This window comes from Vulpes lagopus, chromosome 14 (assembly GCF_018345385.1).
Source record: "Vulpes lagopus strain Blue_001 chromosome 14, ASM1834538v1, whole genome shotgun sequence".
NCBI lineage: Eukaryota > Metazoa > Chordata > Mammalia > Carnivora > Canidae > Vulpes > Vulpes lagopus.
The window spans coordinates 29619681-29641634 of record NC_054837.1 but is presented as its reverse complement, the minus strand read 5'-3'; the positions used below and the strand labels follow the sequence as shown (position 1 = coordinate 29641634).

Here is a 21954-nt window from a genome sequence, read left to right as displayed (position 1 = left end):
GTGGAGTCGAATGTACACCAGGAGCACAATAATATTAAATAAAGTGTATTACTTCATTATTCACTTAGTGGGATCAACGTTTAAAAAAGTGAGGGGAAAACCCTGATAGTGTGGCTTTGTGGTAATTTCAATGATGGAATTGATGAGAGAGGTACTCATGACACTCTCTTTTTTTTGTATCTTTTATCTTAAATCACACACGTTTTTTTTCCTCAACTCTTTCCCAGCATGAGCCACTAAATTCCACTTCTCAGCTCTGAGTTTGACAAAGACCTTTTCTTGGCCTCATTCAGCCCTGGTTGGTTCCCTTCTGTGTCCTCTCCAATCAGCCACTTCTGGGTCTCAGACTGGTGGCATCGAGATCACTTTGATTCTTTCCAAAGGAGCGTATTTCTCATTCCTGGACCCATTTTTTATTCCCCTGCTCCCCACTCCCAGCTTCTCCAACCCTTTCTTCTTTGGGAAGCAGTTACCTCTCAACTCTAAGCAGATTGATTCACCAGAGTAGATACGTGAAGTTCCATAGAACTTCAGATACTTTTAAAAGGGATGGTCAGGTGAGACATTAAGGAACCAAAGCAGGGGAAAGGCTAGCCACATTGAATAGCTGCTTCATAGAGGCTAGACCTCATTACGGAAGATCAGAGATGGAGATCTGGAAAGATATGCACATTTTGAGATAATTATAGGGTGAATAAAACTAGATATAGAAGAAGGTACATTTACAAAATTGATAGTCCTGAGAGAAGAAGAAAAAGCATTAAAAAAAGATAATCGCAGAAGCTAAATGAGAAGATTTTAGGAATATATTTAATTTTTGAGGATAGAATCAGGGAGAATTGTGTTTTCAAGACACAACCCTTGGTGTCCTTGTCACAACCAGAATACAAGACTGGATGAATAATTTTTTGGGACCCATTGCAATACTTGGTTTTTCTTGCTCTGTGAATCTGGAATTCCAGATTCCTCTATTTAGTTGTAGAGGGCATTAAAAGGAATATCATGATGGTAAAGCTATCAAGCCACTGTCTAGGACTCCTGACTGGTGGCATGTAATATGGCAAAGGTATCTCTGACTGTAGGGGATGACTACCCAAGTCCCAGGAAGCCACTGTGGCATCAGAAAACATACCCTGGGCAATGATGGCTCGAAACGAGCTCCCTATCCTTGCTAGAGGCTCCTCACCTAGAACTCCTGTCACCTCCCAGAGCCTGTATAGTTGGTCGTATCCTCACTCATCCCAGGAACATGTCCAGTTTTCCCACCAGGGCCAGGCCCTGAGCTGGCTGCATTCCCTGTGGGCCTGTGATAGGGCTGGACGAATGTGAATGCTTTTCTGCCTCACTGCATGGCTTTCTCCTTTTCAGATCCAAGTTAAGATGGATAACCAAATATTCTCCTACCTACAGATACTTGATTCAAAAAATTCTTATAGTCAGAACTCTGTCCATTTGGTACTAAAGTTGACAAATACATCCAAAATTACTAATCTGTGGGAAAGGAAAGGGATTTTTGTTTTTATTACAAAGAGTAATTCTTGCTGATGTCATGCCTTTGGAACTTATTTCTTGTGGGCTTTTTTTGCTGTTTTAAGAGGGGTCATACTTGAATAGTAGGTTCAATCGTAAATATTGAGAATTGTACATGAAATGAAAGCAAACTTTTGTTGTAATCCACATACCAATTTAGTTTGACAGTTTGGCCGGGTGTACAGGAAATGTCTGACTAAATATAAGGGGGAGGTTTGCAGTTTGTAATAGATGTGGTTGTTTGTCATCTCCTCACCTGGTGACTTTTTCTGTGTTTTTTTTTTTTCCAAGTGACTAATTTCGTCTTTTTAGTGCCCATTTGCATGAATAATTTGTCTATCCAGTCATGTCCCTGGAAAATGAAATCATTTCATTCAGTTTTTTTTCTTGGTCTTTAAGTTGGATACACTTAAGGAAAACAACTTGAAGAACGTGGAAGAGCTGAACAAATCAAAAGAACTTCTGACGGTAGAGAACCAAAAAATGGAAGAGTTTAGGAAAGAAATGTAAGTTCATCTCCTTTGAGATAAACTGTGGGACTTAATATTGCAAAAGTGAAAACGATACTAGTTATTTAAAAAAATAGCTTGACAAGTACTTAAAAAATAACTCTCCCCTTTCTCCTCCCAAATGCTCCCAGCACGCCTGAGATGTAACTTACCTGTAGCCACTTACCTGTTAGGTAGCTAAGTCACACCGGTAGCTGGGTTAAAGGATCAAAGCAAATGTGTGCTGGCTGACAAGTAAAGATGTTTGGGATTGGAATATGACTTGATGAATAAAATACAAGAGGAATGAGAGTTTTTTTCTAAAGCACCATGCATTTTTTTTTTTTTAAGATTTTTATTTATTTATTCATGAGAGACACAGAGAGAGAGGCAGAGACACAGGCAGAGGGAGAAGTAGGCTCCATGCAGGGAGCCCGACATGGGACTTGATCCGTGGTCTCCGGGATCAGGCCCTGGACTGGAAGTGGCGCTAAACCGCTGAGCCACCCGGGCTGCCCTGGAAGAATCTTGGTAATGGAGGTTAACCACCAGTCTGCTACATCAGTTTCAGGTGGACAGGCTGGCCATGTTTCCTTTGTCAGCACCACCTCCAAATCCTTGCCTTTCAAGTCTGATACTCATAATTATTGCTGTTTATCTGGCATTTTAAATGATAGTTTCAGTGTAGATTTCATTTACTCTTCAGAGAGCTGTACCATACCAACTGTGTGAACCTCAACATTTAAAGCCAGTTAATAAGGTAAATGTTTGAGTGTGTCTTCCATGCTAGGAAGGATACAAGGATGGATTTATATGGCTCCTGCCCTTCCAGGGCTTAAATTACTTACTTCTAGTTCTGATCAAACAGAAGCATCAGTTCCAAGTCACCATCCTCAATACGATTTTTTTTTTCTTTTCTCAATACAATTTGTTGATCAAGCTTGGACTAAACCTGCTACATATTGGTTTCTAAGAGTTCCTAAAATCCCCCAAGAAAGAATCTCATCTGAGTGATTCAGGTGGCAAGCGATTAATCCTTTCCTCAGTCATAGTTCATGTTTTTGTATTTAATTTTTATTTAAATTCCAGTTAGTTAACATACAGTGTAATGTTAGTTTCAGCGGTACAGTGTATGATTCAGCACTTCTGTACCTCAGTCTTAGTTTCAATGATAACTTGATACTTTTCTAGACGATGTTTATTTTATTTTATTTTATTTTATTTTATTTTTTATTTATTTATGATAGTCACACAGAGAGGGGGTGGGGCAGAGACATAGGCAGAGGGAGAAGCAGGCTCCATGCACCGGGAGCCCGACGTGGGATTCGATCCCGGGTCTCCAGGATCGCGCCCTGGGCCAAAGACAGGCGCTAAACCGCTGCGCCACCCAGGGATCCCCTAGACGATGTTTAGACAGATCCCACTACTTCTGTTCACACACACAGATTTCTCAGTTTATAGTTGTGCTCATGGACATCAGGAAGAGCTTGCATTTCTCGGCCTTCTTAAGCTACATCACAGAGAGAGAGAAAGGTCACATGATGGGAAACAGAGACACCATCAGCTCCGAGAGGGTAGCCCCAGGTCCGGTTTGGGAATCTCCCCTGTGACACAAGTAATTAGGCTGACCTAGAGAGTTTGGAGCACTGTTGACTTTAGTTCATTTGTGTCACACAGGCAGCTGGTGAGGGAGGATCTGAGGAGCAGGAGAAGATTCCTTAACCAACCTCCCACTGCCATAATCCCACCTTTGAGCTCTCTGGCCCATACTAGGTAATGGAGGGGCAGGGCCAGCATGGACCTAGCCAAGAGAGCTCTTGGGACTTTGATAATACTCTTTCCTACAGGATTATTCAGGAGTCTCTCGTAATGGCCATTGCATTGGTCTAGTATTTAAGCATTCACCGTCCTCATTAGATCTCTGTGTCATGTCACCCACTTCCAATTAGTATGGGGTGGTTTTACCTCTGTTACGAGAATGTTTTGTGCTTTTCTTTGAATGATTCCATTGAATAATAAAAGCTTAGTCTCCTGGCTATGGACACAGAGGATCATGAGCAAAAGACTGTGGCCCATGCCGCTGCCTCTCTAATCTTGGCCTGTCCTCCTCCCTGGAGCCATTGTCCCCACATCTCTGACCACCGAGGAGGGGAGTAGCTTGGCTGAGGAGGAGTCAGGACCATCAGGCAGACAGCCTGTGCTGCTTTTGCTTCTCCACCTTTTTTCCGGCCTACCAGGCCTGGGGGAATCACCCCTTCTGTTGGTAATCTGGCACACCGTGGCTAGGGTTCTTTAGCAGGAGGGCAGAGCAGTAGGAGACACCAGGGACAGGCTTCAGAAGCTGGTGGAGGGAGTAGGAGGAGTAGGTTGAAAGCCCCTGCCCCCAGTGACTCTGTTCCCTGCCCTAGACTTGGCCACATTTCAGGGACCATCTAAAATAAATATACTACATAATGGGAATGGGGATCATGCTTCTCAAAAAAAAAAAAAAAAAAAAAAGGCAGGGGGGCAGTCATTTTACCATTCTTTCATTCCTCAGGACTCAAAGCTAGAGAATGAGCTGCTGATTGTTTCTCTGTGGTTCAGCATGTATATGGGGCACTCTGTGTCCTTTAGAACTTCCCTGGTATCTCCCCTAGGTTGACAGGATTTCAATTCCTGGAGGAAAATGGACACCAGTTTAGACACTGGAGTTCTAACTGGAACTGCCTCCTACGGAATATTGCCCTTGGTGCTGGAAACCAGAGCTTGTAGCTAAGTGTTCTTTCTATGCTATTTACTAGACTGATTTTAGAAAAACTTGGTTTAGGTTAGCCAGCTCCTATTATCAGGTGGAGTGAGGAAATAAAATGTTTTCTCTCTGACATATAATTTTCAATCTTAGGGAAAATGATATAAGTAGTTTAATTATTGTATTTAGTCACCTGGCACAGTAATAAATCTAGTATAGATTTAGCATGGCAATTAATAGATTTATAATAGACTTATAAGTACAGTGTTTGCAAGTCAATGTGAACAATATGTATTTGCCTCTCCATTTGTGTGTTTTTTTTTAAAAGATTTTATTTATTTATTCATGAGAGACACACAGAGAGAGGCAGAGGTATAGGTAGAGGGAGAAGCAGGCTCCCTGCAGGGAACCTGATGTGGGGCTTAATCCCATGACCCTGGGATCCTGCCCTGAACCAAAGGCGGCAGATGCTTAATTACTGAGCCACCCAGGTGCCCCTCCCTCTCAGTTTTAAAACTGAGATAGTCTTCTGTCACGTAGAAAGAAAGGTAGCTTTAAAAATTGTTAGAAATACTTGTAGGTATTTTCAGAATTATTCCCTAGAGTATTTCTGGAAATTGAGCTGTGAGAGCCTCCTCTATGAAATGCATGTACCCTGCTACACTCTAAAGAAAAATGGAAAGGTGTTTCTATATTCGAATCACAAGTGAGGTCCATCACCAGTTTTAACTCCAGTTCTCTTGCTTCTACAACTTACTGGCTTTATGATTTGGGGAAAATTTCTTACTTCCCTGAGCTTCAATTTTCTCATCTTTAAAATATAAATAATATTGGCCTCATTGGGGTTTGAGGACTGATTGAGAAAATGTTCATGAAAGCATTTTATCGATTTTACATTGAACAAATATTGCTTTTTTAGATCAATACTTTAGGGCATTTTGAAATTTCTTTGACTCCTTATTTTAATTTTCTTTAGTGTGGGCCTTTATTTTATTTTATTTTATTTTATTTATTTATTAAATTTTTTTTAGTGTGGGCCTTTAATAGAAACCACGGATTTAAAAAACCATTAAGGGGTGCCTGGGTGGCTCAGTCAGGCATCCAACTTTTGATCTCAGCTTAGGTCTTGATCTCAAGGTCATGAGTTCAAAACCTGCACTGGGCTCCACGCATGGTATGGAGCTTACATAATAATAATAATAATAATAATAATAATAATAATAATAATAAACCATTAAAAGATGAAAATCTTTAAGAGACCAAGAGCAGGATCACAAACATATCTCTGACCGGCTACGCAGATGCTGAGACCAAATAGCTCCTAAGGAAGACAGCGACCGGGATCCCTGGGTGGCGCAGCGGTTTGGCGCCTGCCTTTGGCCCAGGGCGCGATCCTGGAGACCTGGGATCGAATCCCACATCAGGCTCCCGGTGCATGGAGCCTGCTTCTCCCTCTGCCTGTGTCTCTGCCTCTCTCTCTCTCTCTCTCTCTGTGACTATCATAAATAAATAAAAATTAAAAAAAAAAAAAAAGAAGACAGCGACCACCTAGGAATAAAAGATTTGACTTACGATGATTTCATCCTAAGTAAAATCTTCAGATTTGTCAAGAATTGATGGACTTTGGCCAGAAGGTGAACTTGAGCTGTAGTTGTAGAGTGTGTATGTATGTGTGTTTGTGTGTGTGTGTGTGTGTGTGTGTGTATCCATAATTAAAATCAACCCTCCTAGCTTTTGAATGACTGGAAGCAAAGATTAGTTCTCTGTTTTTCTTCACTTGCTAAGTAGACGTCTCTGTAAAACACCTAATTTAACATGCTAGCAGAATTTTTGTGTAGATTTCTTCCCCTAAATCTTACCCCAGTATGCATATTATAGGTGGATGGAGAATTAAAACTCAAACTGAAGATGCCAGGCATTGCCACCCATTAGACAATTGAAGTTAAAAATAGATATGTTCCTGCATCAGCAGATGGATTCATACCCAGAGGACTTGATTCAGGATTCAGCCATGTATGACAGCTTCCTAAATGGAGTTGAGCCAACACAGACTTAAATCTCATAGTGGCATCAAAACCTTCTCTGACAGAAAACTAAAATCCAGTGATCAGATAAAGTATTTTCAATATCCATGTGTAAAGGATGATAATTTGAGATGTATATTTTGTATAATTTTAATTGTCAAGATGTTTAATAAGTGTTCACATTCTGTATGCTGATGTTCATGATATAGGTCCGCAGGCTATCTTTTTATTTGCTACTTTTAATTACAACTCAGCATTGTGGAAAGAATACAGTCAAAATGAAACACCTGTTATGTAACTGGAAAGCCTCATTTCCTTTGGGCATTTCACCTCAAGAGGCATCCTAAAAATATCTTCAAATTCACACCAGCACTTGACTCTAACAGATACTGGCAAATGGGACCATTAGATTTTTATTTCTGCCAGAAAAAAAGCCAGATTACGGATCTGTGCAGTCAGAACAGAGTACCTTGGCTTTATCAACATACTGGGTTTTAGCATAATTTTCTAGTGGAAATAGTCCTTAAAGATGAGAGGACTGACCATTTCGCTTGTCATTTATTTTACAGTAGCATTGCTCTTTGTATGGGGAATGTTGAGAAGTGGGTGAGTGTGGGTGGAGAGAGGGTGGGATGTAGTGTTTATCAGGCTTAAAAAAAACATGTAATGATTGTGGGTGGCAGTCCTCCTCCTGAGAGGTGAGAGCCATTCAGCCCCTTCGTCCAGAGATACTGTGGCCTCCTGTTGTTATAGATCCCATTGGGCACGTGACCCAGATATATTTTCCTCAGTGCTGTGGAGCTGGTTGTCTCCCACAGTTTCCTTGCCTGTCTTGTTTCTATGGTAACCCTGCACTCACTGTCCTTGCAGAGAAACCCTCAGGCAGGCATCAGCTCAGAAGTCCCAGCAGCTTTCGGCTTTGCAAGAAGAGAACGTGAAACTTGCTGAGGAGCTGGGGAGAACCAGGGACGAAGTCACGGGTCATCAGAAGGTCAGTGGGTCCGGGGTGGGGAAGGGTGGGCAGAGGTGAGGGGACGTGCCCAGCTCTGCCACGCTCCCATCTGCTGTTGTTGGCAGGATGCTCGGAGGCCCCTCCATGTGGTTGGCTCATTCCGAATGGGATTTCAAGTTGCCTGTGTGATGTCTCCTTGCTTTCAAGTGTGCTGCTGTAGGACTTAGGATAGGAGTTGACAGATTCTTAAAAAACAAAAAACACCCCAAAAATCCCAGTAGCAACACAGGGAACTTGTAAGGAAGTGGAAAATAAGACCTCTGTTAGGCAATCTCATAGCAATGCATTTAAATGGAAAGGAACAATATCTTCTCCCTACTATTGCCTGGATTCCAAAATTACTTTTCTCCTAAGATTCTTTGTTTTTTTGTTTCATCAGAATTGGCTTGAAGGAATCAAATTCCCAGGATAAGGGTTTGGTGTGGGGGTTGGCAGCTGTTTTTAAATAGAACTCTCCTTTTCTTTAAAAAAAAATTTTTTTTAAAGCATTTCCTAATGGAACTGTGTATGTCTGTGCAGTTGTGTGTGTTGACATGTGGTATGTCACCTTGGAATGGGCTAACCAAACCCATTTGCTTTATACTTAAATCACAAAGATTTCTGATAAGTTTATTAAGTAGTGAAACAAAACTGATTTTAAAGAATGCTGTACGCTGCTTTTTATTCTTTCTTAGTTGAATCAAAGTGGTAAATTGTCAGTCACATCTGGCCTCAGCAGAATCTTAAAATGAGATTTTTAAGAGAATTTTACTGTGTGGTCATTAATTCTTGCTTTATACTTTAAGAGAATTTTTTTACCCCAGCATACTTTGCAAAGATTAATTCTCAGGATGGAGTCATTTGGAGGTAATTATATTGAGAACCCAATGACATGGTGCAGTTTGTGATGAAAGCACTTTTTGGAGAGTTGATTTCCAATATTAAAGTCTTCATTCTAGCTTTCCATGATATTTCTCATGAAAGAAATGCCAATTCTCTCCAGACTCCAGGATGGCAATGATGCTTTGGTGATATTAGCTCACATTTACTGGCTCTTACACTGTGACAAGCACAAATAAATGATAGCTGTCCTGTCATTTAATCTTTACAATAATTCTAGGAAATGGCTCACTCTGTCATTATTTCTACTTGTAAGAGAAGAAATAGATACATAAAGATAGTAATTTGCTCACCCTCAGTCAGGGACTAGTGTCACGAAATGTTTGCCATCTTCTGATTTGGATCAGGGAAAGTTAACTTAAATAAAGCCTTATCCTTTGGTGAGAACCTGGAGTTTGTGAAAAATAGGAGCCCTTTGACCAGATGAGATCTTTTTTTTTTTTTCTTGGCACAAACTAGAGCTTCTAGAGCACTGCTTAGCTCTCTCACTGTGTCTGTAAGTTCTTGAAAGAGAAGGATCTCTTAAGAGGTGTCTCACCTGACTTCATGGAACATCTCTGGTAGAGCAGATTCCAGACGTGGGAGGAACACGGAGGGATCATCCTCTCCTCTCATGTTGTGACCTTAACTGGACTGTTGATTATATTTCTTGCTTCTTCCAGTCACTCAGAACTGGAAAGCAGTGGAAGGTAGGCAACCTTCCTCTGGGATGGGAAGGCAGGGCTCCCTCCCTCCCATGCTCTTCTCTTGCATGTTGGCATTTGAATTGCCTTCCTTTTGAAAAGGTTTTGTCACTAGAAATTTGAAAGTCAGTGACTTCAAAGGGTGTTACAGAACAGCTCGTGCAAGGATCAAATAAGAAAAGTGACTTCTCTTTAAAGGACAGGTTGTTAGGCCCTTACTAGTTCTGTGTTTTATTCAGGAGAGAAAGGAGTATGAACTAGATAATAGGCTTCAATGGTAGAACTTGTTAACAATGATGTTGATTACCAAGGAGGATTATGTATAATTCTTCCCCTGAAATAAACACAAGTATAAATAAATACACATATATATAGTGTCTGTGTATATTTATTTCAAAAGAATGGAGAGAATCACCCATCTAAAATAATTTAGAAGCAACATTAGTCTACAGAAGACTGATTAATTCATTGGCTCTGTTACTCTTACTGTGTAATCTTCAGGAATTTAGAGTACTGCTTACTTCTGTAAAATCACAAATTTCACTTTATTGTAGTCACACCAAATTATTGACCAACTATGTTTAGAAATATACTACAGAGCCACCATGTTTGGCAGAAACTCTCTTTTTTAAAAAAAGAGAATTTTAATTGTATTCCTACAGAAACATTACTTTCTAAACTGAAGACAGTGGAGATGAAGTTGATAGGGCATGGGTAAATACCAACCCAGGACTTGAGTTCTATCCTGATTGCTTTATTTAGTGGCATTGTAATTCACGGAGTATTTATGGAGCTGATGGCTTTATCTGTTTCACAGAATCTTCACAGAATCTGTTTCACAGAGGACATGCCTCTGAGATAGGAAGATATTTTGTAGACAAGGAGAGGCCCAAAAGTGGGCCAATATGCCAAGGACACACAGGCATTGGAGCCAAAACCTGTACTAATGGCAGATTAACACGGAAGCCTGTTTCCCTGCACCTAGCTTATGCTGAGAATAAAACTTACTTTTACTTACTTCATAATTATTACTGTTAAGATGAAAAAGAAAGAAAAACTTGTGAGCTAGGAATGTAGCAGGTGGGGGTCAAGCAATTGAGAAATGCACTCTCAATTTTATTTTTTTCTGCTTTAAATATTTATTTTGCTTAGAAAGCCCAAATCACTTGCATCTTCAGCATCTCACTGGATTACTTCTTTCACGATGAGGGCTATTTGATTTCCTGTTTGTCAATTGGATGTGAGGTCATTTATTGAAATAAAAGAATCCCTGCCTCCTTGAGACAGTGGTTTTATAGAACATACTCTCTTTTTTTTATCAATTAAAGAAAATGTAGGATATTCTGAGATTAGGAGGGGTGATCATGAGCAGGACTGGTTGGTCAAAGTTGAGGAGTGGTGTTCGTTTCTGCTTTTTGATAGGAATTCTCATCTGACTTGATTGACTAGTGGGCATCGTGCACCCCCATGAAGAAATATTCTAACAGTTGGAAGGACTCCTCTATTTGTTCCTAGTTCTCTAGAACAGAGCTGGCAAAGCCAGAAACAAAACCCACGTGTCTGCATTCTTTTTTGTCTGCTCTCCCCATCAGACATTCTCCTTTCCAAAGGGAATTGTAGAAGTTGCCTTTCCCAAGTGGAGTACTTATTTTAGGGGCACAGAGGAGCAAAATCCAGGGTCAGTTGGGACTGAGAGAGGCTTGATTTATCTAGCATCAACTGTGACAGAAATCTCTACAGTCAGTCAACAGAGTGCCCTGTCTTTGAAAAAGGAATATATTAGATTGAACCATATGAAATTGCTTTTGTTTTGCAATTTCGTATTGTTCAGCCGTATTGGTTAGCATAACTTACCTCTTCTTGATAACTGACAATTATGAAAATTGTCACATAATTGCCATTGTCTGTTGGCAGTACTTCACTTTCCTGCCTGATGGCCTGACTGGTTTCATGCTGCTTCAGGTTTTGTATGTGTAAATGCATGTAACAAACTTTACTGTTTTAGCCATTTTACAGTATATAATTTGGTGGCATTTGGCACATTCACCATGCAGTGCAGTCATCACCTCTGTCTAGTTCCAGAACATTTTCGTCACCCCAAAAGGAGACCCTATGCCCATTGAAGTTGTTACTTGCCATCACTCCCTTCTCCTCACCCTGGCAACCACTAATCTATTTTTTGTCTCTATGGATTTGCCTGTTCTGGATGTTTCATACAAATGGACTCATAGGGACACCTGGATGGCTCATTGGTTGAGCGTCTGCCTTTGGCTCAGGTCATGATCCTGGGGTCCTGAGATTGAGTCGTTCATCAGGCTCCCTGAAGGAAGCCTGCTTCTCCCTTCACCTATGTCTCCGCCTCTTCCTCTGTGTCATAAATAAACGAACAAACAGACTCATGAAACATGTGACCTTTTGTGACCAGCTTCTTTAATTCAGCATCATGTTTTCAGGGTTCTTCTGTGTTCTGGCAGGTGTCAGTGCTTGCCTCCTTTTCATGGCTGAATGGCATTTTATTGAGTGCATCACATTTTGTTTATGCATCTGCTCCAAGTGTTTTAGGGCTCCTTTCTCAATTCAGACTATCAGGGTCCCTCCCAAAGTCTGTCTGCATCACTGCCTGTAGCTGTGAAGCCTGATTGACACTTTGGATCTTCTGTGGGATGTAAAATCATCATTTTCTTAAACAGCGGTTCCTTTTTTTTTTATTTTTATTTTTATTTTAGAGAGCACACACGTGTGTGAGTGCGGCGGAGAGAGGGGCAGAGGTAGAGAGAGACTCAAGTAGACTCCCTGCTAGACACCTCTTAAAAGTGGTTCTAAATCTTGCCATTCTGTTCATTCACATTTATAGCCCTGTCTTCTTTACTTCCAAACTTTTAAAAGGCATATTTTCTGCTTTTAATTTCACCTCCCGTTTTCTCCCCGATCCCTTGTGATCTGTTCCTCACCACCAGCAGTGTACTATTGAAATGACTCTTGCTTGAGTCATAGCTCACCTTATGATTGCACAAGTGCATGGCTTCCTTTCCATCCTCTGAACATTTGGCACTGCCACCTACATTTTTGACTTTCCTCCTTTGACACCTTCCATGCTGTTGGCTCATGTTTTTCCCATCACACCTGGTCAGCTGCCATTCACATGTCCACTTTGCCATCTCCTCTCCCCCTGTCCCCACATGGTAAATGTCTCCTCACAGTCAGAGGCCCATCCTCCAGCCTCAGGGCTCCCTGCTTCCTGCTCTGTGTTCATGTAGTAGTCTCTACAGCTCCCTGTCACACTCAGAATGCGGTGTTGTGGCTGTTGCTTATGCTTCTCCCCACACAGGCTGTGAGATGGTGGGAATCCCAGTGCATGGTATGTAGGTTTGAATGAATGAGCAAATGATTAAATGCACACCTCATTTTTAGCCAGGGCCTCAGGATATAGAAATCTTAACTACTCTTTCTACTTTTTCACATGATTTCAGTTACTTCCAGTGTCACAGTTTTGTTACAGAGTTGTGGTTACCACGTGTGTGCCTCTGTGTGGATAGCATCCAGTGCAAAATGAGGAAGGGTCATATAGTTTCAAGATTAATGGCAATGATACAGAGCATTATTTCCTATAAAACTAATCATCATAATATATGAGTTTTCCTATAGAAATAGTCACCTTAAGTAGTTACTTTTGAAACGTCTGATAGATTATTTCCAAAGCCCACACGTATTCCCCCTTGTAAGGACTGCAGATACATTGCACTGTCACCATGGGAACAGTGCTGATTTCTCCCCCTAACCCCCTTCCCAGTTATTTGCAAAATGAGGTTACATTTTTGTTTGCAAAAACTGGACAGGGATTAGATCTCAATAACTGTACTTTATCAACACTTCTTTCTGACAGAGGTTATATTATAGCAAATGCAGTCTACAAAAAATTGGGGCTACCATCTAGATTAATTTATGAATAATTGTCTGCAAATTTTTTAAGATTGGGATCCCTGGGTGGCGCAGCGGTTCGGCGCCTGCCTTTGGCCCAGGGCGCTATCCTGGAGACCCAGGATCGAATCCCACATCGGGCTCCCGGTGCATGGAGCCTGCTTCTCCCTCTGCCTATGTCTCTGCCTCTCTCTCTCTCTCTCTCTCTCTCTGTGACTATCATAAATAAATAATAATAAAAAAAATTTTTAAAAAATTTTTAAGATTTATTTATTCATGAGACACACACACACACACACACAGAGGCACAGACACAGGCAGAAGGAGAAGCAAGTTCCATGCAGGGAGCCCGACGTGGGAATCAGTCCTGGGTCTCCAGGATCACACCCTGGGCCGAAGACAGCGCTAAACCGCTGAGCCACCCCGGCTGCCCTGCAAATGTTAAATAAGCCTAGATTCACAGATAGGAATGTTTAGAAAGAGAAAACTTTTTTTTTTTTCTTTTGAAAACTATTTTTTACTAAACTCTACTGCCCAGCATGGGGCTCTAACACATGACCCCAAGATCAAGAGTTGCATGCTCTATCAACTGAACCTGCCAGGTGCCCCAAGGCAACACTTGTTTTTAGCTTGTCATATTTTATTTTGGAAAACAGTGTACATTAGCCATTGTAATTTTAATCTGGGCTCGGAGACTTCCAGACAAGTAGGGCTGAGTGAAGCTGGTCACAGAATCTTTCTTCTTCAATACCTAATGAAGAGAACACACTTTCCTGATTAGGGGGTGGGGGTAGACTCTAGGAAAATCCAGTAAAGCCAATTGGCTTCATGCTGTAAATATTAAAATTGACAACCAAGAAAAGAAACAAGATTGTGGTTTGACTCTGTTGACGCTGTTCCCAGTAGTAAGAGAAAAGAAAATCCTGATTTTTTTTTTTTAAAGAGAGAACACATGAGAAGAAGGGATGAGGAGCAGAAGGAGAGGGAGAAGCCCAAGTAGGCCCAATACCCAGCGCAGAGCTTGACATAGGGCTTGATCCCACAACCTCAAGATCATGACCTAAGCCAAAATCAAAAGTTGAATGCTCAACCAACTGAGCCACCCATGTGCCCCCAAATCCTGAGAATTTTTACTCTCCCATCCTTGTGCCAAATCCAGTTTAGGGAAAATGAGATTGAAGAGGTGAATGAATAGCCTGGGAGAAAAGTCACAGAAGAATCTTTGAGACTAGAAGCCCTTTTTGACCATCTCAGGATTTTACCAGCAGCAGAAAGAATTGCTGATTGTCATTTTCCATAGCTAATCAGCAGAGTGGCTTAAGTAAAAAGGATGGTGGGGGAGAGTCCTATCATGATACATTCACAAGTGAGCAGTCCAGGTGAGTCCTCTACTTCAAGAATGTTCTCAGGGAACCTTGCCCTTTCTTTCTGCTCTGCTGCTACCCCTTAGCACATATATGTCATTCTCTTGGTCACCAGGGCTCTTGTACCTCCAGTCACTGTGAAACTTTCCAGGAGGAAGTAGAGGAGGTATGAAGTGGGGAAAGGCAGGAAGGCCTTCTCTTTATATGGGTTTGTCTTTTAATTTGGAGAGGAAAATTCCTATCTCTGTAATAGTGTCGTGTAACCACCTCCAGCCATAAATGAGGCTGCATTCCCTTCTCTGTGAAGGGAAGGCAGCAGAGGAGGTGAGACTAGATGTTGAAAAAGACAGTTTCATAGTATCTGCCTGAGACTGAAGCCTGAGGACATATTCTTGCAGGAATAGAATTACCTTTGTTCCAGAAGGGGCATGAAAAGAAAAATTCAGGGATCCCTGGGTGGCGCAGCGGTTTGGCGCCTGCCTTTGGCCCAGGGCGCGATCCTGGAGACCCGGGATCGACTCCCACGTCGGGCTCCCGGTGCATGGAGCATGCTTCTCCCTCTGCCTGTGTCTCTGCCTCTCTCTCTATCTCTCTGTGACTATCATAAATAAAATAAAAAAAAATTAAAAAAAAAAGAAAAGAAAAGAAAAATCCATGAAAAAGACCCCCAACAGATTCTGTACATCTCCTTAAAAGCATTCCCTCCATCCTTGTCCTTGGCCCTCCAGCTACAGAAATGTGTAGACTATGGTGCTCAGTTTTCCAGTGGTACCTTGGAGATGAAGATTAAAGGTCTCAGATAAAGTAGGATGGATATCAGGGAAAATGAATATATCACATGTGAACAAACATAAGGTCTAGGTAGAGCTGCCCATAGTAAGATGAACACTTGAATGCCTCTTGTTCCAAAAGAAGAAAAAAAAAAAAAAAAGAATGGAACATAGGAATCCAAAGAAAGATGAGGAATTCAGGCCATGAGAAAGCAATACCCAAAGTGGAATATTGCTTTGTGTAATATAAAAACTTCAGTGACTTAAATGTTGTTTTTTTTTTAATTTTTTTTTTTAATTTTTATTTATTTATGATAGTCACACACAGAGAGAGAGAGAGAGGCAGAGACACAGGCAGAGGGAGAAGCAGGCTCCATGCACCGGGAGCCCGACGTGGGATTCGATCCCGGGTCTCCAGGATCGCGCCCTGGGCCAAAGGCAGGCGCCAAACCGCTGCGCCGCCCAGGGATCCCTGATGTTGCCTCTTATCCCCTTTATTGCCTCTTATCCCATTTATTGATGATGTTAATTTTAGTAACTGAGTTTAAAACACTTGCAAAGTAAAAAGAAAAAAGGGAAAAAGAAAAACATAAATATACAGAGAGAATATGACTAACAAATTTGAGGTAACAGAGTGGAAAGAAAGTGGAAGAAAACAACAAAGAATAAAATTCAGAGACTAAGTTGACACACATGTGCACTATATAAAGAACCACTTCACGTGTATTGGCCTCACTGTCCCAGTCCCTCGCCCTATGGCCACACAATCAACAACATTCTTGACAACCATCATATCTATGTGTATGTGTATTTGAAAATGCATATCTATTTATTTATCTATTTTGTGGTTACAACAGATTTTCAGGATACGAGGTTTAACATACAGAAGTCAAATCACTTTTTTATATACCAGCAGTGAACAAGTGGAATTTGAAATTGAAAACATACCATTTACATAAACACCCCCCCTATAGAAATACTTAGGTAAATAACAAAATATGTACAGCATTTGAGGAAAAAACTCCAAGAACTATGATGAGCAAAACCAAGGAAGAACTAAATAAATGGAGAGATATGCCATGTACATGGATAGAAAGACTCAATATTGTCAAGATGTTGGCTCTTCCGAACATGATCTGTAAATTTTACACTATCCCAATCAAAATTCCCGGCAAATTATTTTATAGATATTGAGAAACTGATTCTGTAGTTTATATGAAGAGGTGAAACACCCCAAAGAACCAACTCAATATTGAAGAAGAGCAACAAAGTTGAAGGATTGACACTACCTGACTTCAAGACTTAGAATAAAGCAATGGTAATCAAAACAGTGTGGAATTGAGAAAATAATAGACAAATGGAACCATGGAACGGAGGGCTTAGAAATCAACTCCTATAAATATAGGCAACCAATCTTTGACAAAAGAGGAAAGACAATACAATGGAGCAAAGATTATTTTTTCAAGAGATGGTGCTGTAACTAATGGACATCCACATGTAAAAAGTAAATCAAGACACAAATGTTACATCTTTTGTGAAAATTCGGTATAAGTGGATCATAGACCTAAATGTAAAATGTGCAACTATAAAACTCTTAGGAAATAAAGTCAGGGCAGGGATCCCTGGGTGGCTCAGCAGTTTAGCACCTGCCTTTGGCCCAGGGCGTGATCCTGGAGTCCTGGGATCGAGTCCCACATCGGGCTCCCTGCCTGGAGCCTGCTTCTCCCTCTGCCTGTGTCTCTGCCTCTCTCTCTCTTTCTCTCTCTCTCTATCTCTGTGTGTGTGTCTTTCATGAATAAATAAATAAATAAAATCTTAAAAAAAAAAAAAAGTCAGGGAAAACCTAAATGACCATGAGCACAGTGGTAACTTTTAGGTACAAGACTACCAAAAGCTTGGTCCACAAAAAAGAATCAATAAGCTGAACTTTATTAAAGTTAAAAACTTTTGCTCTATGAAAGACAATGTGAAAAGAGAAATGAGAAGACAAGCTACAGACTTGGAAAAAGTATTTATAAAGAATACATCTGATGAAGAACTATTCCTCAAAATATACAAAGAACTCTTAAAGCTTAACAATAAGAAAGTGAATAACCCGATTACAAAATGTACAAACGTCCTAAATAGACACCTCACCAAAGAAAATATGTAGATGGAAATTAGCATATGCAAAGTTGCTGAACATTATGTCATTAGGGAATTGTGAATTATTTTTTTTAAAGATTTTATTTATTCATGGGAGGCACAGAGAGAGAGGCAGAGACACAGGCAGAAGGAGAAGCAGGCTCCATGCAGGGAATCTGATGTGGGACTCGATCCTGGGACTTTAGGATCACACCCTGGGCCAAAGGCAGGTGCTCAACCGCTGAATCACCCAGGTGTCCCAAGAATTGTGAATTAATAATGAGATAATATGATACAACTATCAGGATGGCCAAACTCTCAAACCTTTGGCATTACAAATGCTGGTGAAATTGTGGAGGAACAGTAACTCTCATTCATTGCTGGTGGCAGTGCAAAATGGTACAGCTTGCTTTGGGAGACAGTTCAGCAGTTTCTAATAAAAGTAAACATACTCTTACCATAAGATCCAGGAGTTGTGCTCCTTGGTATCTACCCAAATTCACTAAAAACTTAAATCCACACAAAAGCCTGTGCACAGGTATTTATGGCAGATTTATTCACAGTTGCCAAAACTTGGAAACAACCAAGATGTCCCTCAGTAGGTGAGTGAATAAATAAACTGTGGTCATCCAGATGATGGAATGTTATTCAGCCTGTCACACCATGAAGCTGTGAAGAGGAACATAGGAACATTAAATACATATTACTAAGTGAAAGAAGCTGATTTGAAAAGGCTACATACTGTATGGTTCCAAAGATAAGACATTCTGGAAAAGGGAGAAATATGGAGACAAGAAAAAGATAGTGGTTGTGGGAGGGGTAAAGGGGGAAAGGAATGATGAATAGGTAGACTACCAAGGATTTTTAGTGCAGTGACACTATTTTGGTCATACTGCAGTGGGGATACATGTCTTTATACATTCATCAAAACTCACAGAATGTACACCATCAAGAGGGAACCTAATGTAAACTGTGAACTTTGATAATGATGTGTAAGTATAGGTTTAGATTTTGTAACAAATGTTACTACTGTGGTGTGGGATGTTAATAGTGTGGGAGGTTGTACATGTGTGGGGACAGGGAGTGTCTGGGAAATATCTATACTTTTTTTATTTTATTTTTTTAATTTTTATTTATTTATGATAGTCACACACAGAGAGAGAGAGGCAGAGACATAGAGGGAGAAGCAGGCTCCATGCACTGGGAGCCCGACATGGGATTCGATCCCAGGTCTCCAGGATCGCGCCCTGGGCCAAAGGCAGGCGCTAAACCGCTGCGCCACCCAGGGATCCCTATACTTTCTGTTTACTTTTGCTGTGAACTTAAACTCTCTAAAACATAAAATTTGGGCAGCTCTGGTGGCTCAGTGGTTTAGTACTGCCTTTAGCCTGGGGCGTTATCCTGGAGACCCAGGATCGAGGTCCACATTGAGATTGGGATCCCTGCATGGAGCTTGCTTCTCCCTCTGCCTGTGTTTCTGCCCCCCTCTCTGTCTCTCTCATGAATAAATTTAAAAAATCTTTAAAAAAATAAAACATAAAATTTATTCAAAAAATTGTTATTTACCCATGATAACATTAATATACGTGGATTAAACACTGATTAAGAGAGTGTTGGTAGAGGTTGGCAGAATGAATATTTTAAATTTTTTTTTAATTTTTATTTATTTATGATAGTCACACAGAGAGAGAGAGAGGCAGAGACATAGGCAGAGGGAGAAGCAGTTTCCATCCACCGGGAGCCCGACGTGGGATTCGATCCCGGGTCTCCAGGATCACGCCCTGGGCCAAAGGCAGGCACTAAACCACTGCGCCACCCAGGGATCCCAGAATGAATATTTTAAAATGATGATCTAACTACATGCTATTTGTTAGAGACACAGCTTAGATTCAAAGACACAAATGGGTTCAAAGTAAAAGGAATGGAATAGATATTCCCTGCCAATAGTAACCAAAAGCAAGTTGGAGTGACTATGCTAATATCAGACCAAATAGGCTTTTAAGACAAAAATTGTTACTAGAGACAGACATTTCATAATGTTAAAACATTTAAGAAAATGTAACAATTATAAACATATATGCACCTAATAATAGAGCCCCAAAATATGCAAAGCAAAAATTGTTAGAATTAAAGGAAGAAATAGACAATTCCACAGTAATAGTTCGAGACTTCAATACCCTATTTCACTAATAGAACAACTAGAGAGAAGATCAACAGGAAACAAAGACTTGGACACTATGAATCAGCTAGACCTAACAGTCATCTAGAGCACTCCACCCAACAGGAACAGAATGCGCATTCTTCTCAGGTGCATGTGGAACATTGTCCAAGATAGACCATAGAATAGTCTCAAAGGATTGAAATCAGGTGAAGTATATTTTCTGACCACAGTAGATTAAAACTAAATTGTGACACAAGCATCTCAAGTGTTTTTGTTTTTGTTTTTAAGATTTTATTTATTCATGACAAAGGCAGAGACATAGGCAGAGGGAGAAGCGGGCTCCCTGTGGGGAGCCTGATGCGGGACTCAATCTCAGGACCTTGGGATCACGCCCTGAGCTGAAGGCAGACACTCAACCACTGAGCCACCAAGGCGTCCCAAGTATCTCAAGTGTTCTAATTTACATTTCCCTGTTGACTAATGATGTTGAGCATCTTTTCATGTTCTTACTGGACTTTTATATCTCTTCTTTGGTCAAGCATCTGTTCAGATCTTTTGGCCCATTAAAAAAAAAAAAAAAAGATTTATTTATTCTAGGTGGGAAGGGGCAGAGGAAGTGGGAAAGAGTTCCAAGCAGACTCCACACTGAGTGTGGGAGTCTGACACAGGGCTGTATCCCAGAACCCTGAGATCATGACTTAAGCTGAAACCAAGAGTCAGACAGATTCTCAATTGCCTATGCCACCCAGCTGTCCCTCTTTTGCCCATTTTTAAATTTTGTTGTTTGCATATTATTGAGTTGTGAGTATTCTTAAGTTCTGGATACAAGTCCTTTGTTACATTGTGTTTTTCAAGTGTTTTCTCTCAGTCTGTGGCTTGTCTTTATACTCAACAGTATCTTTTGAAGACCAGTTTTATTTTTTTAAGAAGACTTTATTAACACCTTAGTGGTTAATCACCTGACTGTGACTAAGTTTCTTTTAATTTTATTCATTCATTCATTCATTCATTCATTCATTCATTCATTCATTCATTCATAGAGACACAGAGAGAGGCAGAGACACAGGCAGAGGGAGAAGCAGGCCCCATGCAGAGAGCCTGACATGGGACTCGATCCAGGGTCTTCAGGATCACGCCCTGGGCTGCAGGCGGCACCAAAACACTGCACCGCCGGGGCTGCCCTGAATACCAGTTTTAAATCAAGTCCACTGACAATACTCCAGTCTCAGTGAGTACACTTAGCAACTAGATTTTGTTTTTTAAGGATTTTTACTTTATTCATTCATGAGAGACACAGATAGAGGCGGAGCCTCAGGCAGAGGGGGAAGCACACTCCCTGTAGCAAGTCTGATGCAGGACTCGATCCCAGGACTCCAGGATCACAACCTGAGCCAAAGGCAGACAGATGTTCAACCTCTGAGCCACCCAGGCGTCCTTAGATTTTGATTTTAACTGTACTTCTTCACTTCAAAGATTCTTAGATAAATGGTTGATTCCAAGATTGGGACAGAGAGAGTACAAGATGATTCTGGAATATCCTATATACCAGAAAGCAAGGAAGTGCTTAAAGAATACTAGAGATTAGTCAAAAGCACATCATTATTTTGTTGAAGGGGCTTCCACTGACCAAATCTCAGATAATTTGAACATCAAAAGAAATATTGATAGTAATGGAGTATAGTCTATTCAGTAACATAAGAAACCATGATCTATCATAGAAACACAAAAAATGGGGGATCCCTGGGTGGCGCAGCGGTTTGGCGCCTGCCTTTGGCCCCGGGGCGCGATCCTGGAGACCCGGGATCGAATCCCACGTCGGACTCCCAGTGCATGGAGCCTGCTTCTCCCTCTGCCTGTGTCTCTGCCTCTCTCTCTCTCTCTCTCTGTGACTATCATAAATAAAAAAAAAAAGAAACACAAAAAATGGAGGAAAAACAAAGGCCCTTTCTTAGGGGGAAATGACAACTAGTAAATAGGTGAAATGATGGAATTAGAAAATCACTATTGGGTAACCATGGGTAGTCTTTATTTAGGGAAGAATCATCAATTGGTGCTAAAAGAAATGGATTGAAATTTTGCTGAGGAGAAGGATGCTTATACATTTTCAAAGTATCTCTTCACAAAATACTTACTAATTACAAAGAAAAAAGTAATACCTTTATGGTGAAGAAACATGGAAGATGCTTCCTCCACCAAGAGATCAAAGTTACCCTCACTGGAAGACAACATTGTTTGCTTCTTGATCCCTATTGAGAAGGACACAGGATTTG

At 40.8% G+C, this 21954-nt stretch overlaps 1 protein-coding gene across 7 annotated transcripts in view; it reads left to right on the top strand.

Moving 5' to 3' along the window:
- Positions 1-21954, top strand: part of CLIP1 (CAP-Gly domain containing linker protein 1) — a 122914-nt gene that overhangs the window by 87694 nt on the left and 13266 nt on the right. For all 7 annotated transcript variants that reach the window (XM_041728372.1, XM_041728370.1, XM_041728369.1 and 4 more), the window contains 2 exons: positions 1930-2036; positions 7644-7764. In XM_041728372.1, coding sequence (XP_041584306.1) covers positions 1930-2036; positions 7644-7764 — 228 coding nt within the window. The remainder of the gene's footprint in view (positions 1-1929; positions 2037-7643; positions 7765-21954) is intronic.